At 41.9% G+C, this 20,537-nt stretch overlaps 1 protein-coding gene across 1 annotated transcript in view; it reads right to left on the bottom strand.

The window, feature by feature from the left end:
- SORL1 (sortilin-related receptor, L(DLR class) A repeats containing) overlaps positions 1-20,537 on the bottom strand; it is a 236,220-nt gene that overhangs the window by 56,382 nt on the left and 159,301 nt on the right. Inside the window, exons 23-26 of the mRNA XM_006833925.1 lie at positions 19,610-19,723; positions 14,393-14,515; positions 11,451-11,570; positions 4,968-5,093 (exon numbers count right to left, since the gene is read on the bottom strand). Coding sequence (XP_006833988.1) covers positions 4,968-5,093; positions 11,451-11,570; positions 14,393-14,515; positions 19,610-19,723 — 483 coding nt within the window. The remainder of the gene's footprint in view (positions 1-4,967; positions 5,094-11,450; positions 11,571-14,392; positions 14,516-19,609; positions 19,724-20,537) is intronic.

The raw sequence follows: 20,537 nt of genomic DNA, 5'->3' as shown, positions 1-20,537 counted from the left end.
GGGTGGGAACTAGCAGCTAAGGAGAACACTTTTTTTACTGTATACCTTTTTCTGCTACTTCTGTTCTAAACCATGTGAATGCATTACCCTTTTTTATTTTTTAAGTACATTTTTTTTTTTTAAAGAGAAGAAAAGTTTCAGTGGATGTAAAAAGGAGTACATGAATCCTGAGTAATGGAAACCAGCACTGATTTTATAAAGTCCTTTTACTCACATCACTGGGACTGAAGTTTTGCAACTAGGTCCTGGGGAAATGAAACCAGAACCAAGTTTAACTTGAAGCTTATCCAAGAGTCTTAGCACTAGGTCATCTTTCCTGCTGAGCAGTGTTACAACCAGACATTAAGCTTTGAAATCAGTCCTTACTGGGCATCTGTAAGCCTTGGTAAACCCAGCTCTTGGTAGAACAGCTTTATGGGAACTAGGTATAAAGTCACCAGTGTTTTAACCTTGTCATCAGTCATTGTTTCGAAGCAATTAGTCAAAGGGCCCACAACCAGAAAGAGAAGTAGCAAATGCGAGTCATTACTTAGGGAAAGGAGCCTGCAGGTGATACAAATGGCTGCTGCATTCGTTTGCTGAGCAAAAGGTGAGAGAGAGCCAGCTGGTGGTGTCTGGAAAGGTCTGGTGATCTATTTCCACAAAGGAGGTGCTGAAAACCCCATGGAGCACAGCTCTGCTCTGGCATATATGGGAATCACCAAGTCAGAGTCAAATTTACAGCAACTGGATTTTCACTTAGAGAAACGCTGAATATCACTAAGCACAAAAATAAAGTCTAAATGAAAATTGCATAAGATAAATGCACATCCATTAAATTAGTGAAAACAACCAAAAAGAAAATGTAGTATTAGACCTGGAGAAACATTTGGCAAAATCACTTGGAAATATTAAAAATCGTAAAAACTGGTCAGAACCTCTGACCTAGTAATTCCCTATTCCATATCCCAGGAAATATCTCAAAAGAAAAACAAGCCAGTCATTTCTAAGCTATGAATAGCTGTACTATATAAAACAGTGCTGCAGAGCAGTGAATTACTTGCTCTGACTCCCCAAGCTGTAGTCTTTGTAATTCCCATCAAATGACTGGGTGGGACGATGCAAATAAGATATGTTGTTATTAAGTGCTGTCGAGTCAGTTCCAACCCATAGCAACCCTGTACAGGGTTTCCGAGGAGCAGCTGGTGAGCTTGAACTGCTGATCTTGCAGTTGAAACGGCTTTGCAGTCTGGTGCATTAACCCACAGCTCCACAGGGACTCTAATGAGGAGACTGGTCAAAACTGGTCAGTTTTCCCATCCCACTGGATTTAAAATGCGCCATCCCAGTATCGGGGAGAGGGGATCTTACTACCAGTAAGAAAAGAGAGTCAGGAGTGTAGCGCGTCCTTTGGGCCTCAAGATCCTTGTGGCGAGTATCCTCCATCCAGGAGAAAGGGCTGTGACACCAGAGACATGGTTGAGGAGCAGTGACAGCAGGAATGCCAGCAGCAAAATCAAGGTCACAAGTCAGAAGAGTGGGTTTGTGGCCCACAGACCCAGTGAAGCTGAGTGCCATTTGGCAGAAGGCTTGCTTGTGGAGTACAGAGGTTCTTGGTACTTAATTGGGGAAGAAAGTTTTGCTGACTCACAGCGCTACAGATGAGCTCCTGCAGGCTGATGCTTGCAGTGGAGAGGAGTGCTCTTCCGGCATGTATCGGCAATGCTAAAAAAGCTTTGTAACACTTGTTTAAGCAGGCCAGAGGCCAAGGGCCTTTTGACTAAGATGTCGAAGACCAGAGAGAGGTATGTCTGTGGGTACAACTGAGAAGAGACACTCCTGAATGGAAGAACTCCATCATGACTATTTCTGTGGTACCCTGTTAACTACCAACTAAACCCTATAGTTCCAAGTATAGCTGGTGAGTTCTGTGTGACTATTACAATGAATTATTGAACCCAACAGAGAAGTAGGAATGTCTTGGGTAGGACAGCTGGTGTCAGAACTGATTGGAAGGTGGAGGTATGTCTGACCTCCACACCTCATAGGAATAGGCCTTGGGTTGATGGTGAATTTAATTCTCCCTCCCCTTTGTGAAGTTAGAGGAGGTCAAACATCGCCCCATGGAATGCTTGCAAATGTAAAACTAAAAATACCCAAATGTCCAAGTAGGGAGTGACTAAATAAACTAAATTTATAGTAACATGAAGTGAATTCAAAAGGGAAAGTAAAAAATTATTGCAATTAGAATTCCAGTTCATACATGTACAGGTTAATTCCAAACAAAGCATGTTTAAACATGTCTTAGTCTTGCTAGGTGTGGCACTGTAGGATTAAGCACTGGATAGGAAGATTGGTTTGAACTGCAAGGTTGGCAGTTCAAACTCACCAGCCACTCTTCAAAAACCCTACACAGAATCATGATGAGTTGGAACTGTCCTGATGGCACTTTACAACAGTCTTGTTAAGCTGTTTACAGAAAAAGGTCCAATCAAAACTGTGACATCTGAGGGGATCTGCTGGGTCAGAGCAGAGAGGTCAGCTCAGAAAGTTATGGCAACTCTTTTTTGGTATTCCAAAATGATTATCTTGATAAGCTTTCTTGAAGGACACAAGATGATAACAAGGTCTTATTATGAATAAATTTTAAGAAAATGGAAAACAGCATTGGTGAGAAAAAGATGCATTTTTCACGACGACAATGCATCCGCTCATTCTTCAAGGGAAGGTAGGACTGTCCTATTTTACAGAAATTCACTGGGAAACCATACTCCACCCAACCTCCAATCTCAATTTTGCCTCTTCAAACGTTTTTTCATTCCCAACTCAAAGAACATTTTAAAGGAATATCTGAGTTCCTCGAGGATGCTAAAAATGCCGTCAATGTAATATAGACTGAAAAGCACAGAATTCTTCAGGGGAGGGTTTGTTGTTAAATGCCACCGAGTCAATTCTGGCCTATAGTAACCCTGCACAGGGTTTCCAAGGAGCAGCTGGTGAGCTTGAACCACTGACTTTACAGTTCAAACAGCTTTGCAGTCTGGTACATTAACCCACAGAGCTACACCAGGACTCTGGGCTAAAGAGATGGAAAAGCTGTCTTCAAAGTATGTAGAGCTAGATGGAGGATACGTTGAGAAGCAATAGCTCTGGTAGGATGAACACTTGACTGCTAACCTCAAGGATTTCCAAGAGCAGATAGTGGTTCAAATCCACTATCTGCTCTTGGAAATCCTATACAGGTCACTATGAGTCAAACCTGACTCAGTGGCACTTAGCAACAACAATTTTGCAGAAATACTTCTTCACTTACCGTCATACATTGCTGTTGCTGGTAAGTGCCAGAGAGTTGGTTCTTATTCATAGCCACCAACTCAAGTACTCAGGACATGCTATCAGGAGAGACCAATCCCTGGAGAAGGACATCATGCTTGATAAAGTAGAGGGTCAGGAAAAAATAGGAAAATTCAGTGGCTGCAACAATATGAACTCAAACATAGGAACGATCATGAGGATGGTGTAGGACCAGGCAGAGTTTCGTTCTGTTATACACTGGGTTATTATGAGTTGGAACTGACCGGACAACACATTAACAACATTCAATATTGTGATACAACAGGAGTAGACTATACAAAATATTCAGACAATGACCACACTCTTACGACAATCTGGAGTGCATGGCAAAAGGGTAAGGCTACAGAACCGTATAAATATCTTGTGTAGAGAGAGCTCTTGTGTAATTTTGTGTGACTGCTAGTTTGTGGTTATTTTCTATTGTGTTGTTGCTGCTTATAGGTGCCACCGAGTCAGTTCTGACTCATTGAGACCCTAAGTACAACACTGCCTGGATTTGCACGACCCTCATAATTGTTGTTACACTTGCGTCCACTGGGCCGTCACTGTCCCAATCCATCTCCTTGTGGGTCTTCCTCTTATTCACTGACCCTCTGTTTTACCAAGCAGGATATCCTTTTCCAGGTGGTTAAATAGCTCAGAATTTTCACAAATAACTATACTAAACACACTCTAGCATAGGAGTGTGGAGCTATTTTCCCAAAGGACCATAACAGAGTACTGTTAGTCATAAAATGCGCTATTTATACAGAAGCTGTTGGCTGATTTCTGGCAGAACAATGGAAATGTGACTGCAGATAGCAGGCTGGGTACATTACTTGGTTTTCATTTCCTTTCTTCTAGGCTGTTATGAAACATATTGATATGGAAAAAAAGTCAGACAAACTGCCTGCTTAAGAATTGTTGTTGTTAAGTGCCATCAAGTCAGTTCTGACTTATAGCAACCCTGTATAGGGTTTCCAAGGAGCAGTTGGTGGGGGTGAATTTCTGACCTTATGGTTAACAGTCCAGTGTTTATCCATCAAGCTCTAAAATGCACCTCATACATATTATATGGAGTCCTGGTATGTCACTGTAGGATAGTACTGGACTACTAATACTAAGGTTGGCAGTTCAAACTCACCAGCCACTCCACGGAAACCCTATACACAATCACTGAGTTGAAACTGTCTTTACACTCCTTACCAACACATTATATAGAAATACAACCTTAGAAACCAGGACAGCATGAGTCTGCCTGGTTTACTTTGGATACACCACCTGGAAAGACCAATCTAGAAAAGGACATCATAGTTGGTAAAGTGGAGGGTCAGCAGAAACACTGAGCTGGAGCCACACATTAACCGCAATACTGGGCTCAAAGATATCAAAGATCATGAAACTTGCGCAGAACTGGGCAGCGTTCTGTTCATTATACATAAGGTTTCCCTGAGTTGGAGCGAACTCAATGGTAGCTGACAACGTGTATCATGTGGCAATGCAACAGAGGGACTGGCTGTTGTCCTGTCAGCAAGAGTGCACAAGTATAGCAGAACAGTCCCGACGTCCTGGCCCAGGATATCTGTTGTCCCTCCTTTCCCTGAGCAGCAGATGCAGGTGAAGCTCAGGGTGGGGGCAGAAGTATTTATATTTACCACAGTTGACTGGATCCTCATCAGAACCATCTTGGCAATCTGTGTCCCCATCACAGGCCCAGCGCTGAGGGATACAGTGTCCACTGTGGCATTGAAAGTTGGAGGCCTCACAGGTGTGATAGATGGCTGCAAACAAAATAGGAGAATAAAACGGTCATCCCTCCTTCACCTTCTTTCCCTTCATCAACCACCGAAACATATTGTTGAAACAACAACAAAAAAAGACAGTGCTAGGTAATCCCCCTCACTACCCATCTGTCAGTTTGTTGAATTATGGTGGCTTATGTATTACTGTGATGCTGGAAACTCTGTCACCAATATTCCAAATACTAGCCGGATCACCCACGGTGGTCAGGTTTCAAAGTGGACCTTACAGACTAAGACAGACTAAGAAAGGCAAGCCAATTTACTTCAGAAAATTAGCCAGTGAAATCTTATGGGTCACACAGGTTATTGGTCCATATAACGCTGGAAAATGAGTCCCAGAGGTTGGCAGGCATTCAAAATAAAAATCAGTGTAACAATGGAACCAGGCATGCCAACATGCATGAAGGGTAAGCAGGACCAGCAACATTTGTTCCGTTTATACATGGGATTACCATGAGTCCAAGCCAATTTGATGGCAACTAACACTAACAACTATGGTGCTGTAGGATAAGCACTTGACCTCAAGGTTGGTTTGAACCACAGGGTTGGTGGTTCAAACTCACCAGCCGCTCCTTGAAAACCCTATACAGTGTGTCTCTGTGATTCGGAACTGACTCAACTGGCTTAAAAACAACAGTAACAACTAGGCACTAAAGCATGAGTTGAAGAGTTTGAATTTCTCCTCAGACAGCAGGTGATTTTAAAAGTGATGATCTGCCCTGTAAACTTTCACTCAGCCCACAATAAAAACCTTTAAAGAAAAAAAAAAAGCCCTCAGAGCTTAGAATTTCCTAAGTTTCTGTGCAGGGGAGAGCAGTATCGCACAGCAAACAATACATGGTATCCATTACATTACAGTCATTAAAAGAAAAAGGGAGCAATGAAACAGAGAGCCATTGTTACCAATGGACAGCGTCATTTGTACACAAGAGTTGGAGCCACCTGGAAGTGATTCAAAAACATCTCAAAACTCTGGTCAAAGACTAGTTCAAATGCATATCTGCCTCAAATCCCACCAACACTACCAATCACCTTCTCCATCGGATTTCCCCATTCCTCCTCTTAGACAGAGAGCTATTTGTGTCTGTTCTTTGCTGAGTGAAAGCCAAAACAGGTCTTATTTACAATTGGCATAAAATAATATAATCAAGATAGATGAGCTCTCTGTTACTGTGGACTGGATGTCTTCAGAACAGCAGGAGGCAAAATAAACACAAGGGGTTGCTGAGCACAAACTACAGTTAACTTATTCAACTGAGACAGCTGGTAATAAGCGACTCAAGGTTTGAGGAAATTGACTTACATTTCTCTCATATTTCTACTGAATTGGAGACTATTTTTTAAATGGTCAGAAATAGAAATAACCTGATTTTTCAAACACACAAAAAAAGTCATCATACATTCCCTATGTCATCTTCTGTGAAAACTGAGGCTATCCATGGCAGCCTGCAAATAAAACTAGAGGAAGTTTCAATATTTGACACCCTTTGGTATTCACAACCCATTAAACATCTTTTTTTAAAATACACTTCTCTCTCTAGAAGAATAAACGTATCACGCATGTTACATGAGCACTTGCCCGAGTTAACAGCCATCGCCTGAAATTATTTTTGACTTATTGGTTTCATAAGTCTGAAAGCCTTTTAAAAGATTCCTCACCAGACCTGTGCTCACTTTTACAGAATAGAAAACTGCAGAAGCCCATTGCCATTCGAATCTACTTATTATTATTCAGCCTACGCATTTCCTTTTTAATTGAAAACAATTTTGGAGTGCTAACAGAGTTTCCAAATGACAATTCTTGGAGGCAGATGCGAGTTCAGAAAGAGTAATTGGTTAGTACAATTTCACATAAGTGGCAAAGTATGACTGGAATGCATAACTCTGAGGTTTTTCATTTTATTACATGTCTCTTTTGGGGGTTTTCCTGTCTTCTGAGTAACTTACTGGTTATAACTTAAACCAAATACACTGCTGTTAAGTCGATTCTAACTCGCAACAACCCCTTATAAGGTTTCTGAGACTGTAAATCTTTCTAATAAGGAACAGACAGCCTCAGCTTTCTCCTGAGGAGTGAATGGTGGGTTTGAACCACTGATCTTGTAGCTAGTAGCCCAACACCTAACCCATAATGTGAACACCTGGTAAGTAATACATGTTTTTTTGTTTTCAGTTTTAATTACAGGGAAGAATGGAAGATACTGACTTTAATCTAGACTAAAAAATTTAGGCAAGTAAAAGAATTATTTGCAAGACATTGTGACTAACGGCAGGGCTGAAGGGATAGACAAAGACGGAACTGGAATATCAGGGTCTCTAGTAAAGATCATCTTATGACTTAGAGGAGCCCTAGTTGTATACTGGTTAACTACTTGGCTGCTAACTGAAAGGTCAGTGATTTGAACCCACCAGTGGCTCCACAGTAGAAAAATGTGTATGTTTCCTTTGACTTGAACTCAGCATGCCAACTAGAACACTTGGTCAAAGCATTGTTGTTATTAAGGGCCATCAAGTCGGTTCCAACGCATAGCAACCCTGTATTAGGTTTCCGAGGAGTAGCAGGTGAGCATGAACAACTGGCCATGCAGTAAAAATCCTCCTTGTGGTCCAGCACATTAACCCACAGTACCACACCAGCATTAACCAAACATAAGTGAGGCAGAACAGATGAATTCGTTACTATAACAAGGAAAGCGCTGCCCCGTTTCTTTGAAAACACAGGACTGCTAATGAGTGCATGAGCAAAAGTAAATGCTAATATAAATACAGCTTGAATGGTTAATGTTTTAAGAAAAAGAAACATGAAGCATAAAGAAAAGTCACTGAAACATAACAGGCAGATTTAATAAACAACCATATTTTAGATATTAAAAATGTTTTAAAAAATATCATTCTGGAAATAAAAAATATATCTCAATGAGGATGCATTAAACAGTAGGCAGATTCAGTTAAAAAGACAATTATTGAACTGGAAGATAAGTCTGAGAAAGTAACTCACGCAGTAAACATAAGAAGGAGTCCTGGTATGTGATGCAGAATAAGCACTAGACTGCTAACCACAAGGTCAGTGATTTTACTGCACTAGACACTTCTTGGAAACCATATACAAGGTTGTTATGAGTTGTGGTGACTGCAGACAATAAGCAATGGACTGAGAAACGTAAAGTAATTTGAGCCCACCAGCCACTCTTCAGGAGAAAGATGTGGCTTTCTGCTGCCGCGGAGATTTTTAAAGCCTCAGAAACCCTATACAGGGTCACTGTGAGTCAGAATTGACTTGACGGCACTTAACCACAGGAGTAGAACAGGCTTGACAGCAATTAACAACAACAAATATACAAAGAGCTAGGAGACAAAAGCAACTGAATCAAACAGTTCAACAAATGGCTAAAAGTAAATACAGAAGGAGAAAACAAACACAGGCGTAAATTGGTATAGCTGAAGAAACAGTACCTATAATGTCCAAGAATTGATGAAAAATACAAATCCTCAGATTTTAGAAAGAAAACAAGTCTCAAGCAGGATTTAAAAATAGAATATCTTAGTTTTATATTTTAAAAATCCTGAACTTAGTTAGCCACTGTTGTTATTATTCTGACGGCGGAATTAAAATCAACACACAAAAAAACAAGAAATGTAATAACTCCATCAAAATAGTTGTGGAATTCCAACCACATTTGTATTCAGGGTTGAGGGTGAAAAGAGAGTCATGCTCTCAATAACAAAGCTTTGACAGAGTTTATCACTTGTAGACACCTACAAGAACTACTGAGGGATTTATACAACAGGGAAGCATTGAGCCCAAAATGCAAAAGTAGCTGCTAAATAGGAATGCACCAGCAAACAAGTTGAACTATTTAGGAATAACAGCAACAATGACAATTTTCAGGAAGTTTAAAATACAAAACTGAAATTAGTAAATACTAGTAACATGGCAGAGATGGTATTCAAAGAGTTCTAAAGTTACTGCGTTGTTTAGGAGAGGAAAACGATACTGAATTGTGTAAGAGAGGAAAGGATATTGCAACATATGATGTGTACACAGACAACAGAATATATTCAGCCACAAAGAGGAATGAAGTACTGATGCATGCCACAACACGGATGGACATTTTGCTAAGCAAAATAAGTCAAATACAGAGAGGCAAACACTGTATAATACCACTTATATAAAATAAGCAATTATATAGAAATCATAAACTATTAATGGCCACCAGGGGCCAAATGGGAAAGTGAGGGTTTTTGCTAAGAATGTAATGACTGTTTAATGTGGTGGGATAATTTGGATAAAGATAGCAATAATTTGCACAAGTTGAAGAATGTAATCAAAGTTGCTGAAATATACAGACAGAAACTGATAGAATATTACATGCTCTGTTGTATGCATAATGTATATATAATAATAATAATAAACATTTTAAAGGTAATAGCTAAAAGAACAGAATCATGTGTAACTACAAAAGCAACTTGAGGGTAAAAGAAGACGACTCAAACAAGCCCAAGGGAGAAAAAAGGGGGAGGGAACAGCAAAGAAAAAGTTTGATATAGCAAGGGCCCAAGAGCTGCCGCCCAGTGGAGGTCAGCTGGCCCTGACCTATTTTCTTTGCCCTTGTGACAATAGCTTAATTTATTAGGACGGGAAACAAAGTATCATGTCACACATCGTAATGAGCTCATATCTGACCGCTGTCTATTTTGGGAGGACAGAGAAAAGGAATCACCTCTAAAAGGTTTAGGAGACCAACAATTAGAGCAGTAAAGACTGTATGTGTTTCCCAGTGAGTTCTGCCAAAAGGAACCCCAAGATGAAACTAGGAGTTTACAACAAACCCACCCAAAGAAACTAAAAAGTTGCTCAGTCATTCTGCAGGGTCAGCACATGCTACTACAGTTTTGTTACCCAGATGTTCTAATCAGACTGCAGTTTACTAACTGAAATGCCCAAACACTTCCCTATAATTTATTAACTAATTATCTGAACCCCAAACTTCCAAATAGCATTCACGCATTTCCTGGTCTGATGACAGTTCCTTCACTGATGTTGTTTTTTCCATTCCTTCCTTAGTAGAACATGTTTATAGACATTTTCTTTGCTAGGAGCAGAAATACTGAGACTGAGACAGGGCCAGAAAGGACATTGGTTGATATTTACAAGGGTGTGTATAGGGGGGTGGGGGGTGGTGGTAGCGTCATAAAGCATCCTGTGAGACAAAAATGGCATTTGAGGAGATCCATTTACTCTATCAGGCCAAATGAGGTCGCCTCTAAACCAAACGCATCCAATAATACAACTGGGTGAAATTACAACAAAGGTTGTTCCCTGAGCATGTACGTATGTGCTGGGTACTGTACAGAATGCAAAAGAATAAAGGACAAGGTCACCGCTGACATTCAAAAGCAAAATTGCAGCCAAGGCATAATCCAAACTTATTTATATTTGAGTTTGAGATGTGTGACATTTTCCCTTTGGTAGTAGATTTATCTTCTTTCTTATGTTTGTTTTTACAATTTAATTGGCATGCATTGAGCTCCCAGATGCCCAATAGTATGGGAATCTTTGGGGCAATATGGAGGCAAAGGAGAATAAGTCACAGGATTCAAATGCCATTCCAATAATTCCCAGGATGAATAATCCACACCAGGCAATTGAGAAGACTCTAACAATGAGTTGTAAAATGAAACCTGTATTAGGGTTTAAGAGCAGATCTGCCCTGTCCATACAATGGCTAAACTAAACATCTGCAAGAACTGCATGACAAATTGAGAAATGATTGCAGAGAGAATTTACTCATCAGGAAGCCTCATTTATTCCTTTCTCCTCCAAGTCCTTATTTCTCCTACCCTACCAGATGTACATGGCCCCATTCATTCATTCATTCATAAAAATAACACAATGAACGTAAGTGAATTTACCATCCAACAGAAGAATTACTACATTACCTATAACTTACATTCACCTAGCATTGCTCTCTTATTCTCACTGATTGTTTCAGTACTGCTCAAAGTGTGGTCTTCAGGCCAGGCACCAGTTTGTAAACTGTTTAGCTCTGGTCCTAAGAAGCTTGAGCCCAAATGTAAACCAAGTATTATCGTTCTGGATTCTGTGTAGTTCAGATGGCCTTTATGTCATTGCAAGACTTTCTCAATGAAGGAAGTAGTGCATCAAATTACATTCTGGCACAAGCTCTTTATCGCATCATCGACCAACTCTTTGTAAAACACTGAACTTGGTGTCTAAGGTCTGAGACAATTCTCAGAGTCAGGATTTAAAAGGCTGTGATGCTAGTCAAGCCTAAACAGATAAATGGTCTTGAACAGAATTCAGGAAGTACTGACCAGTGCAGTTGGCTTCATCAGACCAATCCCGGCAGTCATTGTCCCCATCACACACCCAGGAAGAGCGGATGCACATGCCAGAGCTGCAATTGTATTCATCGCTTCGGCACTGGTGAGCTTCTGCAGGTGAGACAGAAACAGAGAGGTTTAAAAACAAAACCCTGCCATACAACATTAAACCAATGACCCCAGCAGCTTAGAACTCTACCAGTGGTATCAAATTTCATAAAGGCTAGATATGAACCCCTTAGCACTGATTATTCAGAGATAATAGGGATGAAGAAACCTTTAAGTAGGGATATGAAATCTAGAACAGTTTCCAAACTCAGTTACAGGTAAGCAGAGCTATCACTACTCGCAGCCTCCTATAGCTGGCTGTCTCTAGAAAGACCAACTCTGTTCATTTAGTCCAGTGCACTCCATAAATATGACCAGTTTTCACGCTTGGTATAAGAAACATCTACTTTTGAAAAGCAGCCAATGAATACCTTATGGAAACCATAGGTTTTTCTGATCCTATTGCACATTGGTCGCCATGAGTCTCGATGCTAACGCAGCAACAACAAACTTGCTACAATGTGAACAAGCTAAGAAGCAATGCTCTAGGCCAGCAGACCCCCGGGAAAAACAGAAGTCTTGTAGAGACAGTGTCTGTGGCTTTCAAAAAGGAGCAAGGCGAGCTCTCGGTGTGCTGGTCAACAGGAGCAGCTCAGGGAAAGTGAAATGAATGTTAAGCTTCTGAAGAGAAGAAAGACAAGTAAGGGACTTCCTGTAGGTGAAGGGTGGGGGCCTGAGCCCAATGGAGTAGTGCAACCTAAGACTTGGAAGAAGTCAGTACTGGCAGCATCTTTTGTGAGCCCCTGGGATACTATTACCACAAAATCTCCGAGCTGAATTTTCAAGATCCGCAGAAAACAGGAGTAGCTAGCATGGGGCCCACAGTGGCTACCCAAGTTGCCCTGCCCTTGCAGCTCAGAATTCTTTCTCTGTAGCTCATAAAAGTTACAGATGAACCCATGATCATTGATTTCCCAGAGACAGCATGGATGAAGAGACCTTTAAGTAGGGCTATAAAGTCATGGGATGGTTAAGTTGGTGATTCAGGTATTTTATGAGGAAATTATCTGGAGACTAATGAAGTAGACTATAGGTGAGAAAAGAACTAACTGGGCCTTTGGGATGGATCCAGGATAAACTGGCAAGAGCAGGCCATGAATGATAAAGATCTGGATGACGGCTGCCACTGTTCAAAGGCCAAACCTGCATCCAGTGTGTGAAACAGATGGTACCAGAGACATGTATGTAGTATGTGAACTTTCTGACTGCCTGTGGTAAACTTAGCTGTGACTTGGAATAGAGCACACATACCGTGCTGGGAAAGAAATGGTAGTAATCAAAAGAAACAGTTGTGAATCCAAAGAGACATTTTCAGGTACTTTTCATTTTTACCAAAATGAGGGAAAATGATGTAACCCCCAAAATTCCTTCAGATTAGAAGAATCTTGTGTGTGAAAGTGGCCCTGGATGTGTTCAGCTGGATTAATCATGTACACGTATGTGTGAGCAGCCCTGAATCCCTTACCTCAAGGTCTATGTACAGGTATGAGCAGCTCCAACTCCCTCACCTCACTGCTCTGAGCCAGAGTAGCCGCTGCCCAGTCAGCAGCCCTGCCCATAGCCGAACTTTCCATGCCTTCATAGACAGGGAGAAGGAGTGCCACACGGGCTCATCACAATGTCTGAGACAGTGGCTAGACTCCATCTTCAGTTCCCTTCAATGCGTAAGATGCCCTCAGTCTGGGCACTGTGTGTGTGTGTGTTGCATAATGTTTCTTCTGTAGACAGGCAGAAGCTACACGTTAGGACCCAAGCCTGTTGACAAGGATGGACCCTCACGGAATGGACAGGAGAGTGTGTGCAATAGAAAGATCCTGGAATTAGAAAACAGGAGAAATGGGCTCCTGCTTTGTATTCTGTCATAAACTAATCTAACCATATAGGGCTTAGTCATTGAATCTCAAAATTACAATAACTGAACTAGAGAATCTCTATCATGTCTTACAATTCTGACAAACTAGTGTTCGAAATATAAACTATTTCCATTCAGGAAAGACATGATCAATCAATGCTAACTCCAAATAGATAATCCTCATCATCTGCTGACTCCAGAGTTCACTCAATTAGACTGGCTAAAGCACAGACATGTGTCTTGTTGCTGTTGTTGTCAAATGCCATAGAGTCAGTAGCGACTCACAGCAATCAGGTATAGGGTTCCCAAGGCTGCAAACCTCTGTGAGAGTGGAAAGCTTCATCTTTCTCCTGTGGAGTGGCTGGTGGGCTCAAACCGCCAACCTTGTGGTTATCCTATAGCCAGGCTTATCCTATAGACCACCGTGCACCTCCAATATATGTTATAAGAAGGCAAAAACCAGTTACTCAGGTGTGTGAGGCATCACTATATACCTGTTATTAACCTCATTTGGAAATCTTCCATCTTTATACCATCTCTGAAAGGTAAAGCCAAAAATCCCAAGCCACTAGCTATTGAGTTGACCCCAGCTCATGGTGACTTCATGTGTGTCACAGTAGTCCTGTGTTCCACAATGTTTTCAATGGCTGGATTTCTGGAACCAAGCCCATGCCTTTCTTCCAAGATGTCTCTGAGTGGATGCATACCTCCAGCCTTCCCATTAGTACCAGAGCGCCTTAAATATTTGTACCACCAGGGACTCCCTCAAAAATAAAGCAGGGTCCTCGCCCTCATTTTACAAATTTGAACACAAATCTAACCAAAGAGTAAATATGTGACAGAAGATGACCAAAAAAATAGGCACCATCTTTTCTGCTCATGAATCCAATGTTTCCATTCACTTTGGATCACATTTTTCCAATGGAACTGAATCCCCGTGATAAACAGCAAAGAGCTAGCACTGCTCTCTTACCACAGTGAGTTTCATCACTGTTGTCTCCACAGTCATCCTCCAGGTCACATTTATAGGAGAGGGGAATACAGGTCCCAGACTCCTGGCAACGGAACTGGGTGTCCAGGTCACAAACAGTGGTAGCTAGAATGGGGGGAGAAAAGTAAGGAATCCCAGTTAGGTAGAGCAAAGTCTTCTGACACACAAACATATTTCTGGAAAACGAATTTCAATCAAAACCAAAAGAAGGCAGATTTTAATTTCAGCTACAGAAATTAAATCTAGACTTGCACAGGAATGAACTGCATGAGAACTTGAACTTCACAAGCAAGGAAGATAAGGGCTTATCTTAACATGAACAGCTTCTAGGTCAGAACAGGGCTCAGAAAAGTGAGAAACTGCTATCTGTTTCTGAGAGTAAGAGAGAGATGGACTTGATTATCACCCAAGATCCCTTCAAATGTGAAGGCTTGGAAACATAAAGGTTCCTCCTGAAGTAAGTGGCAGAAAAACCTTTATCTAGAAAGGTGCCATTAGGGAAGCGAGCCCAATTGCACATACGACCAGTGTTTTATACGAGGGTGAGTCGACAAGTACTGTCAGAGAGGTTCCAGTTCATACATGCATGGGTGTATTATAAAATGTGTTTACACGTGTCTCTGTGATCAGTGGATGGCTGCAGAAAAGTTCTCTCATAAATACACTTGTCTGAGTCTCAATGAAAGAGCCCTGTTGATGCAGTGTGTTAAGTTGTTGAACTGTTGAATGAAACGTTGGTGGTTTGAATCCATCAACTGATCCGTGGGAGAAAAATGAAGCCATCTGCTTGGATAAAGATGTGCAGTTCTGAAACTCAGTGGAGCACCTGTACTTTACTCCATCCAGAGTTTATCGAATTCGATTGGCTAAACACAGGTCACAAAAGTACAGATGTGTGTGTTCCGGTTTGTGCCATATAATCAGAATCCACTTGATAGCAATGGGTCTGGTTTTATTTTGCGCCTCACTTTCCTCAACAATAAACTGAGGATATTAGAAGGTAGCCTAGCAATTGTGACCAGTCACAAAGTCCAGATCAAAATTTTGATTCGACCCCTTAAGACTTAGCTGTAACCATCTGTACCTCCAGAGAAGAGACCTAGCTCATACTATTACTTTGAAGATAAATAAAAAGCAAAGTTGGGAACAGAGCCTATAAAATACGGTTGAAATAGAATGGCTTGAAACCAATGCCCAATTGTCTTCCTTGGCAACCCCCTCCAACACCAGGGTAAGTACAGAGTTAGATTTGTTCTCTATTCTGCATAGAAATTTCCTGAGTTTAAGCACAATCCCTTAGACCTGGAGAAAACCTGCCAAGGAAAGTTGTAGGGAAGTAGCTGAAGGGCTGATGTGACAAGACAGAATCCTGGGATGGAGGGTGTGGGTGTGCAGTGAAATGAGAAGCCAAAAGGCATCACTGCTGTTAGACATCCCCGGCAGCTCTTATTTGAGGCTCCATTTCTTCTCTGTAATTGAGCTCGTGGTGGGAGGAAGGGGATGAATGCAAAGATGACAAGACTGCAGGGGTTCACACCAGAACCCTGAGTGCCTAACAACTACTCAGCTGGAGGAGTCTGTTCACAAGGCAGGGAAATCTACTGACAACATCCCTCCCTTGTCTCCCTTCATCTCCCTTCGGTGTCTCATCCCTTAACTTCCAACACAGTTCCTCTCCTGCAGCCCCTCCCCACACAGGATGGACCCTCACCAACTGGAAGAGCACCGCTCCCTCTGCTGCTCACTCCCTTGGAAAAAGAAGCTGGGAAAGTAAGCACTACTTTCTAAGCCCCTGCATTCCTCATCTCCTGGCCTCTACACGTCTGACTTGCCCGACCTGAGTCCATTGGAATTGGGAGAGAGAAGACTAGAAATCCAGTGTCAGGGACTCAGGAAGGCCAATCTCACCAGGAATTTACACCAAACCAGGAAAAGGTCGGCACCAGTCCCATACTTCACAGTTGTACTCTGACACACACAGGGTTGTCATGAGTATAAATAAATTGACTCGGTAGCATCTGGTTTGGCTTTTGTGTTTGTTTTGCTTTAGCCATCCTGCCATTCAGTAAGCTTGCCTCTCTCCATGTGAAAGAGACTCACAGAAGCCAAAGGAAAATGGCTAAGGAAAGATCTTGGTAAACAATATTCAATAACTTGAAAGGTTACTGCAGGGCTCAGAGGAGTACAAAGAACTGCCTCCTTCTAAAGCTGCTTACTGGGTTAAGTGGCATATGGATCTGGTACAGGTTCAATAGGTGGCTGGCCAAAGACAAGGGTAACTCAAAAAGTCTTGCTACAAAATCACAGAAACCTGTATTAAACAATATCAAATTGTGATGCTAGTGCGTCTCAACATCTCTATCTAGGTCTACACACTTCTGAAGGTAGCATTTCCAACTCTTAGCCTAATCCTTCCCAACGGGAGTATGGTATCTCTGTAGGCTAAGCATTGGACTGCAAGCCACAAGGATAGCAGTTCAAGATCAGCAGTTCATCACACATGACCTTGTGCTCCCACAGATTTAAAGTCTTGGAAACCCTATACAGGATGGCTATGAGTCAGAACTGACTGATGGCACAACCTCCCTTCCTTAGGAGTTCTGGTGCACTCTGTAGTATAAAATGCAAGGTGGTAGGTCAAACCCACCAGCTGCTCCCTGGAAACCCTATACAGGGTCACTATGAGTAGAGCTGACTCCGAGGCATGTAACAAGAACAACCCTTCCCTGAAGAATCCTGTACTCTAACTTATATCATGTCAAAGTGAAGCTTTGGCATCCTTGAGGGACTCAGATCAGTCTCTTTTTAAATGTTATTTGAGTTTGGGACAGAAAGAAGTCGGATGTGGCCAAGATCAAGGCTGTTGGGTGGATGCAGTAAGGTTTCTCAATGGAATTCTTATAGGACAGGCCTTGCTACCCTCAAACGATAGAACAGATGCATTGGTATGATGGAAAAAAATTCCCCAGTGCAGTTTTCCTGGACTTTTTCATATCAATGCAGTTTTCCATCTTCTTAAAAATTCATAAGCTCCCATGATCATCCTATGTCCTTTGAGAAAAATCTATCAAGACAACACTTTTGTTGTTGTCAAGTCAGTTCTGACTCATAGCAACCCTGTATAGGGTTTCTGAGGAGCAGATGGTGTGCTTAAATTGCTGACCTTACAGTCCAGTGCATTAATCTAGGACTCCTCCATGACCCCTCTGGTTTCCTCCAAAACAGTCACTATAACCACCTGAGCTGATCTCTCTACCTTGACTTTAACTGACCCAACATATTCCCTTAGGAACTACTATTTCAATTGGACCATTCTCTTTTTTTGGTTTGCAGGCTCCCTAACAATATTAAGACAAGTGTATTGCTGAGAAATCTAGTCTGCAGCCATCCATTGATAGCAAAGACATGTTTAAACACATTTTGTTTGAGATAAACCAGTGCACGTATAGACTAGAATCCTAGTAGCAATACTTTTTTACTTAACCCTGTACATACACCAGAGACCAGGTGACTATCAGGATCCACCCATTAATCGATTTTCATAATGCATATTGGAAAATGAGCTTATAGATTTCCAATGATAAACTGAGAGAAGCCTCCGGCCTGTCCACAACCTATCTTCCCAAAGCTAGAATCTTATATATCACATCAGTGATGAGTGGTTCCCAAATGCTCATCTGGTAAAGTCCAAACTTCCTAAAAGCTCAGAAGGCCTTTGCCGATCTGGACCTTGTCCACACAACCTTATTTTACGCCACTACACATACTCTCTGATTGGTATTGTTAAGTGCTGGAAAGTTGGTTCCGACTCACAGCAACCCTGTTAAGGTCCCTAGGAGCAGTTGGGTTGAACTGCTGACCTTGTGGCTAGCAATCCAGTGTTTACCCTAGAGTGTCATACCAGGGTTCCATATTCTCTGGTAACCCACACAGAACTTTCCCAGGTTTCTGTCCAGATAATACATACTTTGACCTCTAGGTACTCACATATACTACACCCTTGCCTAAAGATTTCTTCCCTCTGCCTGTGCCTGGCTCACTCGACTCACTCTTGAGGACTCTTCATTAATATCCACCTAAGTTTGATTTGGGTGCCCTTTCTATATGTACAAGAACTTCCCCAGCATAGAATTCATCATGCTACTCTGTCAATTTAGTTTCTGGACGCATGAGGGCAGGGGCTGGAAACAAAGAATACTTAATAAATATACAGATGAATGCACTGCTAACTAGGAGAAGCACTTCCTTATAAGGTGATGTTGAAGCTATTAAAAAGCAAGACAGAGGGCTACAAGTTATGGTAAGTAATCCATTATCACCAGCAGCTTGTCTTCCAGTCTTGCTAAACCAAACCACGTACTTTCGTAGTTAAAGTACACCAGCTGCTGATTCCATGTGTGTCAGAGTACACAGTGACTGTGACTCAACAGTGTAGGTGTGTCAGGGAAGAACTGTGCTGCATCAGGTTTTAAATGGCTTGTTCTCCAGAAGGAGATCATCAGGCCTTTTTCCCAAGGCACTTCTAGGTAGACTTGAACCTCCGACTTTCTAATTAGCAGTGTTTAACAATATACACCACTCAGGGACTTCACTTTAGTAGTTAAGACCTTAGAAAGTATCCAGTTTCAAGAAGACAGCCACATGGCACACACATCATGCTCCACAACCCAGGACACACAAGGCATCACTAATCAATTAGAACTCCAGGCATCACTAATCAATTAAAACTCCTCTCTTCCGAGCCTGGTATGCAGTCAATATCAATGCTGGGAACAGCATATAAAATAAAAACTGTTTGCCATCTCTCAGTTGACTGGATATTAATTTACAAATCAAAGAGTTTCATCTAGTCACATACCCAACGTCACCCAGTGTATTGCAGTGATAGGGCCAAGATTAAAGCTCAGATTGCCCAACTCCATGAGATGTTTGCTTACAAACATCTTATAAATGAGCATTTGCTTAGGTGGGGTTGTATCTTCTTAACCCTTTAAAAATCATAACATACACAGAGAAAGAAATTGTAACTGGCTCTGGAAAGGTTTCTTTCTCAGTTACTTAAGTCCCATCAGTTTAACTTGTCTTCAGCAATCTGTGGTGAGCAGCACCCCAGGGAGATGCCCTCTGCCACCAAGCTGGCCAGCCTTCTGAGCTGGTTCAACACTCAGCATCTGTGACTCAGTCATGCCCAAGACTCACGGCAGTTCCTCTCGTCGCTCATGTCCCCACAATCATTGTCAAAATCGCACCACCAGATGCTGTTGATGCAGTTCCCGTTGCTGCAGCGGTACTGATTGCGCTGACAGGTGTTTGCTGGGAGGCGGAGGGAGGAGACGAAACCAGTGTTAGTAGTGCAGCTAAACCACTAGACTCTCCCTTTCTAGTTTCCTCAAATAGCATGTCTGAGATGGCATGGGGGAAGGAAGGATGCCAAACACACGTGCATGCAGGGAAGGAAATCATTGGACAGTGAGTGGCCTTCCTCTCTCTCCTCTCTCAGTGAAAATTCATCAAAAAGAAGCAGGCTGAGGTGTCTGTGATGATAGAAAAGGGTGGTAATGAGGCCAACTAGATATTTAGAGCAACATTATAAAGTTATGTAAGCAACTTATTCATAGGCTGTATCTATATAGTATTGTTGTTATGGGCCATTGAGCCATTTCTGACTCACAGCGATCCAAGGAGCAGCTGGTGAACTTGAACCATCAACTTTGTGGTTCAAGCCAACTTTGCAGTTCAGCACAGTAGCACACAGCGCCACACCAGGACTCATATATATGTGTATTTGTTGTTTGTTAAGTGCCGTTGAGTCAATTCCGACCCATAGCGACCACCAGCTTCGCGGTTCAAATGGCTCTGCAGTCTGGCACATTAACCCACAGCGCCACACACACCAGGACTCCTATATGTGTGTATATGTATAATTAATTATATAAAACATACATATTATTGGGGATTCAAAATGTTCAGGGAAAAAGTCCATTTCTGTGAACTTTTTGAAGCCCCCCCGTGTGTGTGTGTGTGTGTGTGTGTATATATATATATATTTGTTGTTGTTAAGTGCCGTCGAGTCGGTTCCGACCCATAGCGACCCTGTACAGGGTTTCCGAGGGTGTAAATCCTTACG

The sequence above is a fragment of the Chrysochloris asiatica genome, unplaced genomic scaffold, assembly GCF_000296735.1.
Source record: "Chrysochloris asiatica unplaced genomic scaffold, ChrAsi1.0 scaffold00008, whole genome shotgun sequence".
NCBI classification, from domain to species: domain Eukaryota; kingdom Metazoa; phylum Chordata; class Mammalia; order Afrosoricida; family Chrysochloridae; genus Chrysochloris; species Chrysochloris asiatica.
Note: the sequence above shows the minus strand (reverse complement) of the source record. Positions and strands in the feature narration are given on the sequence as shown.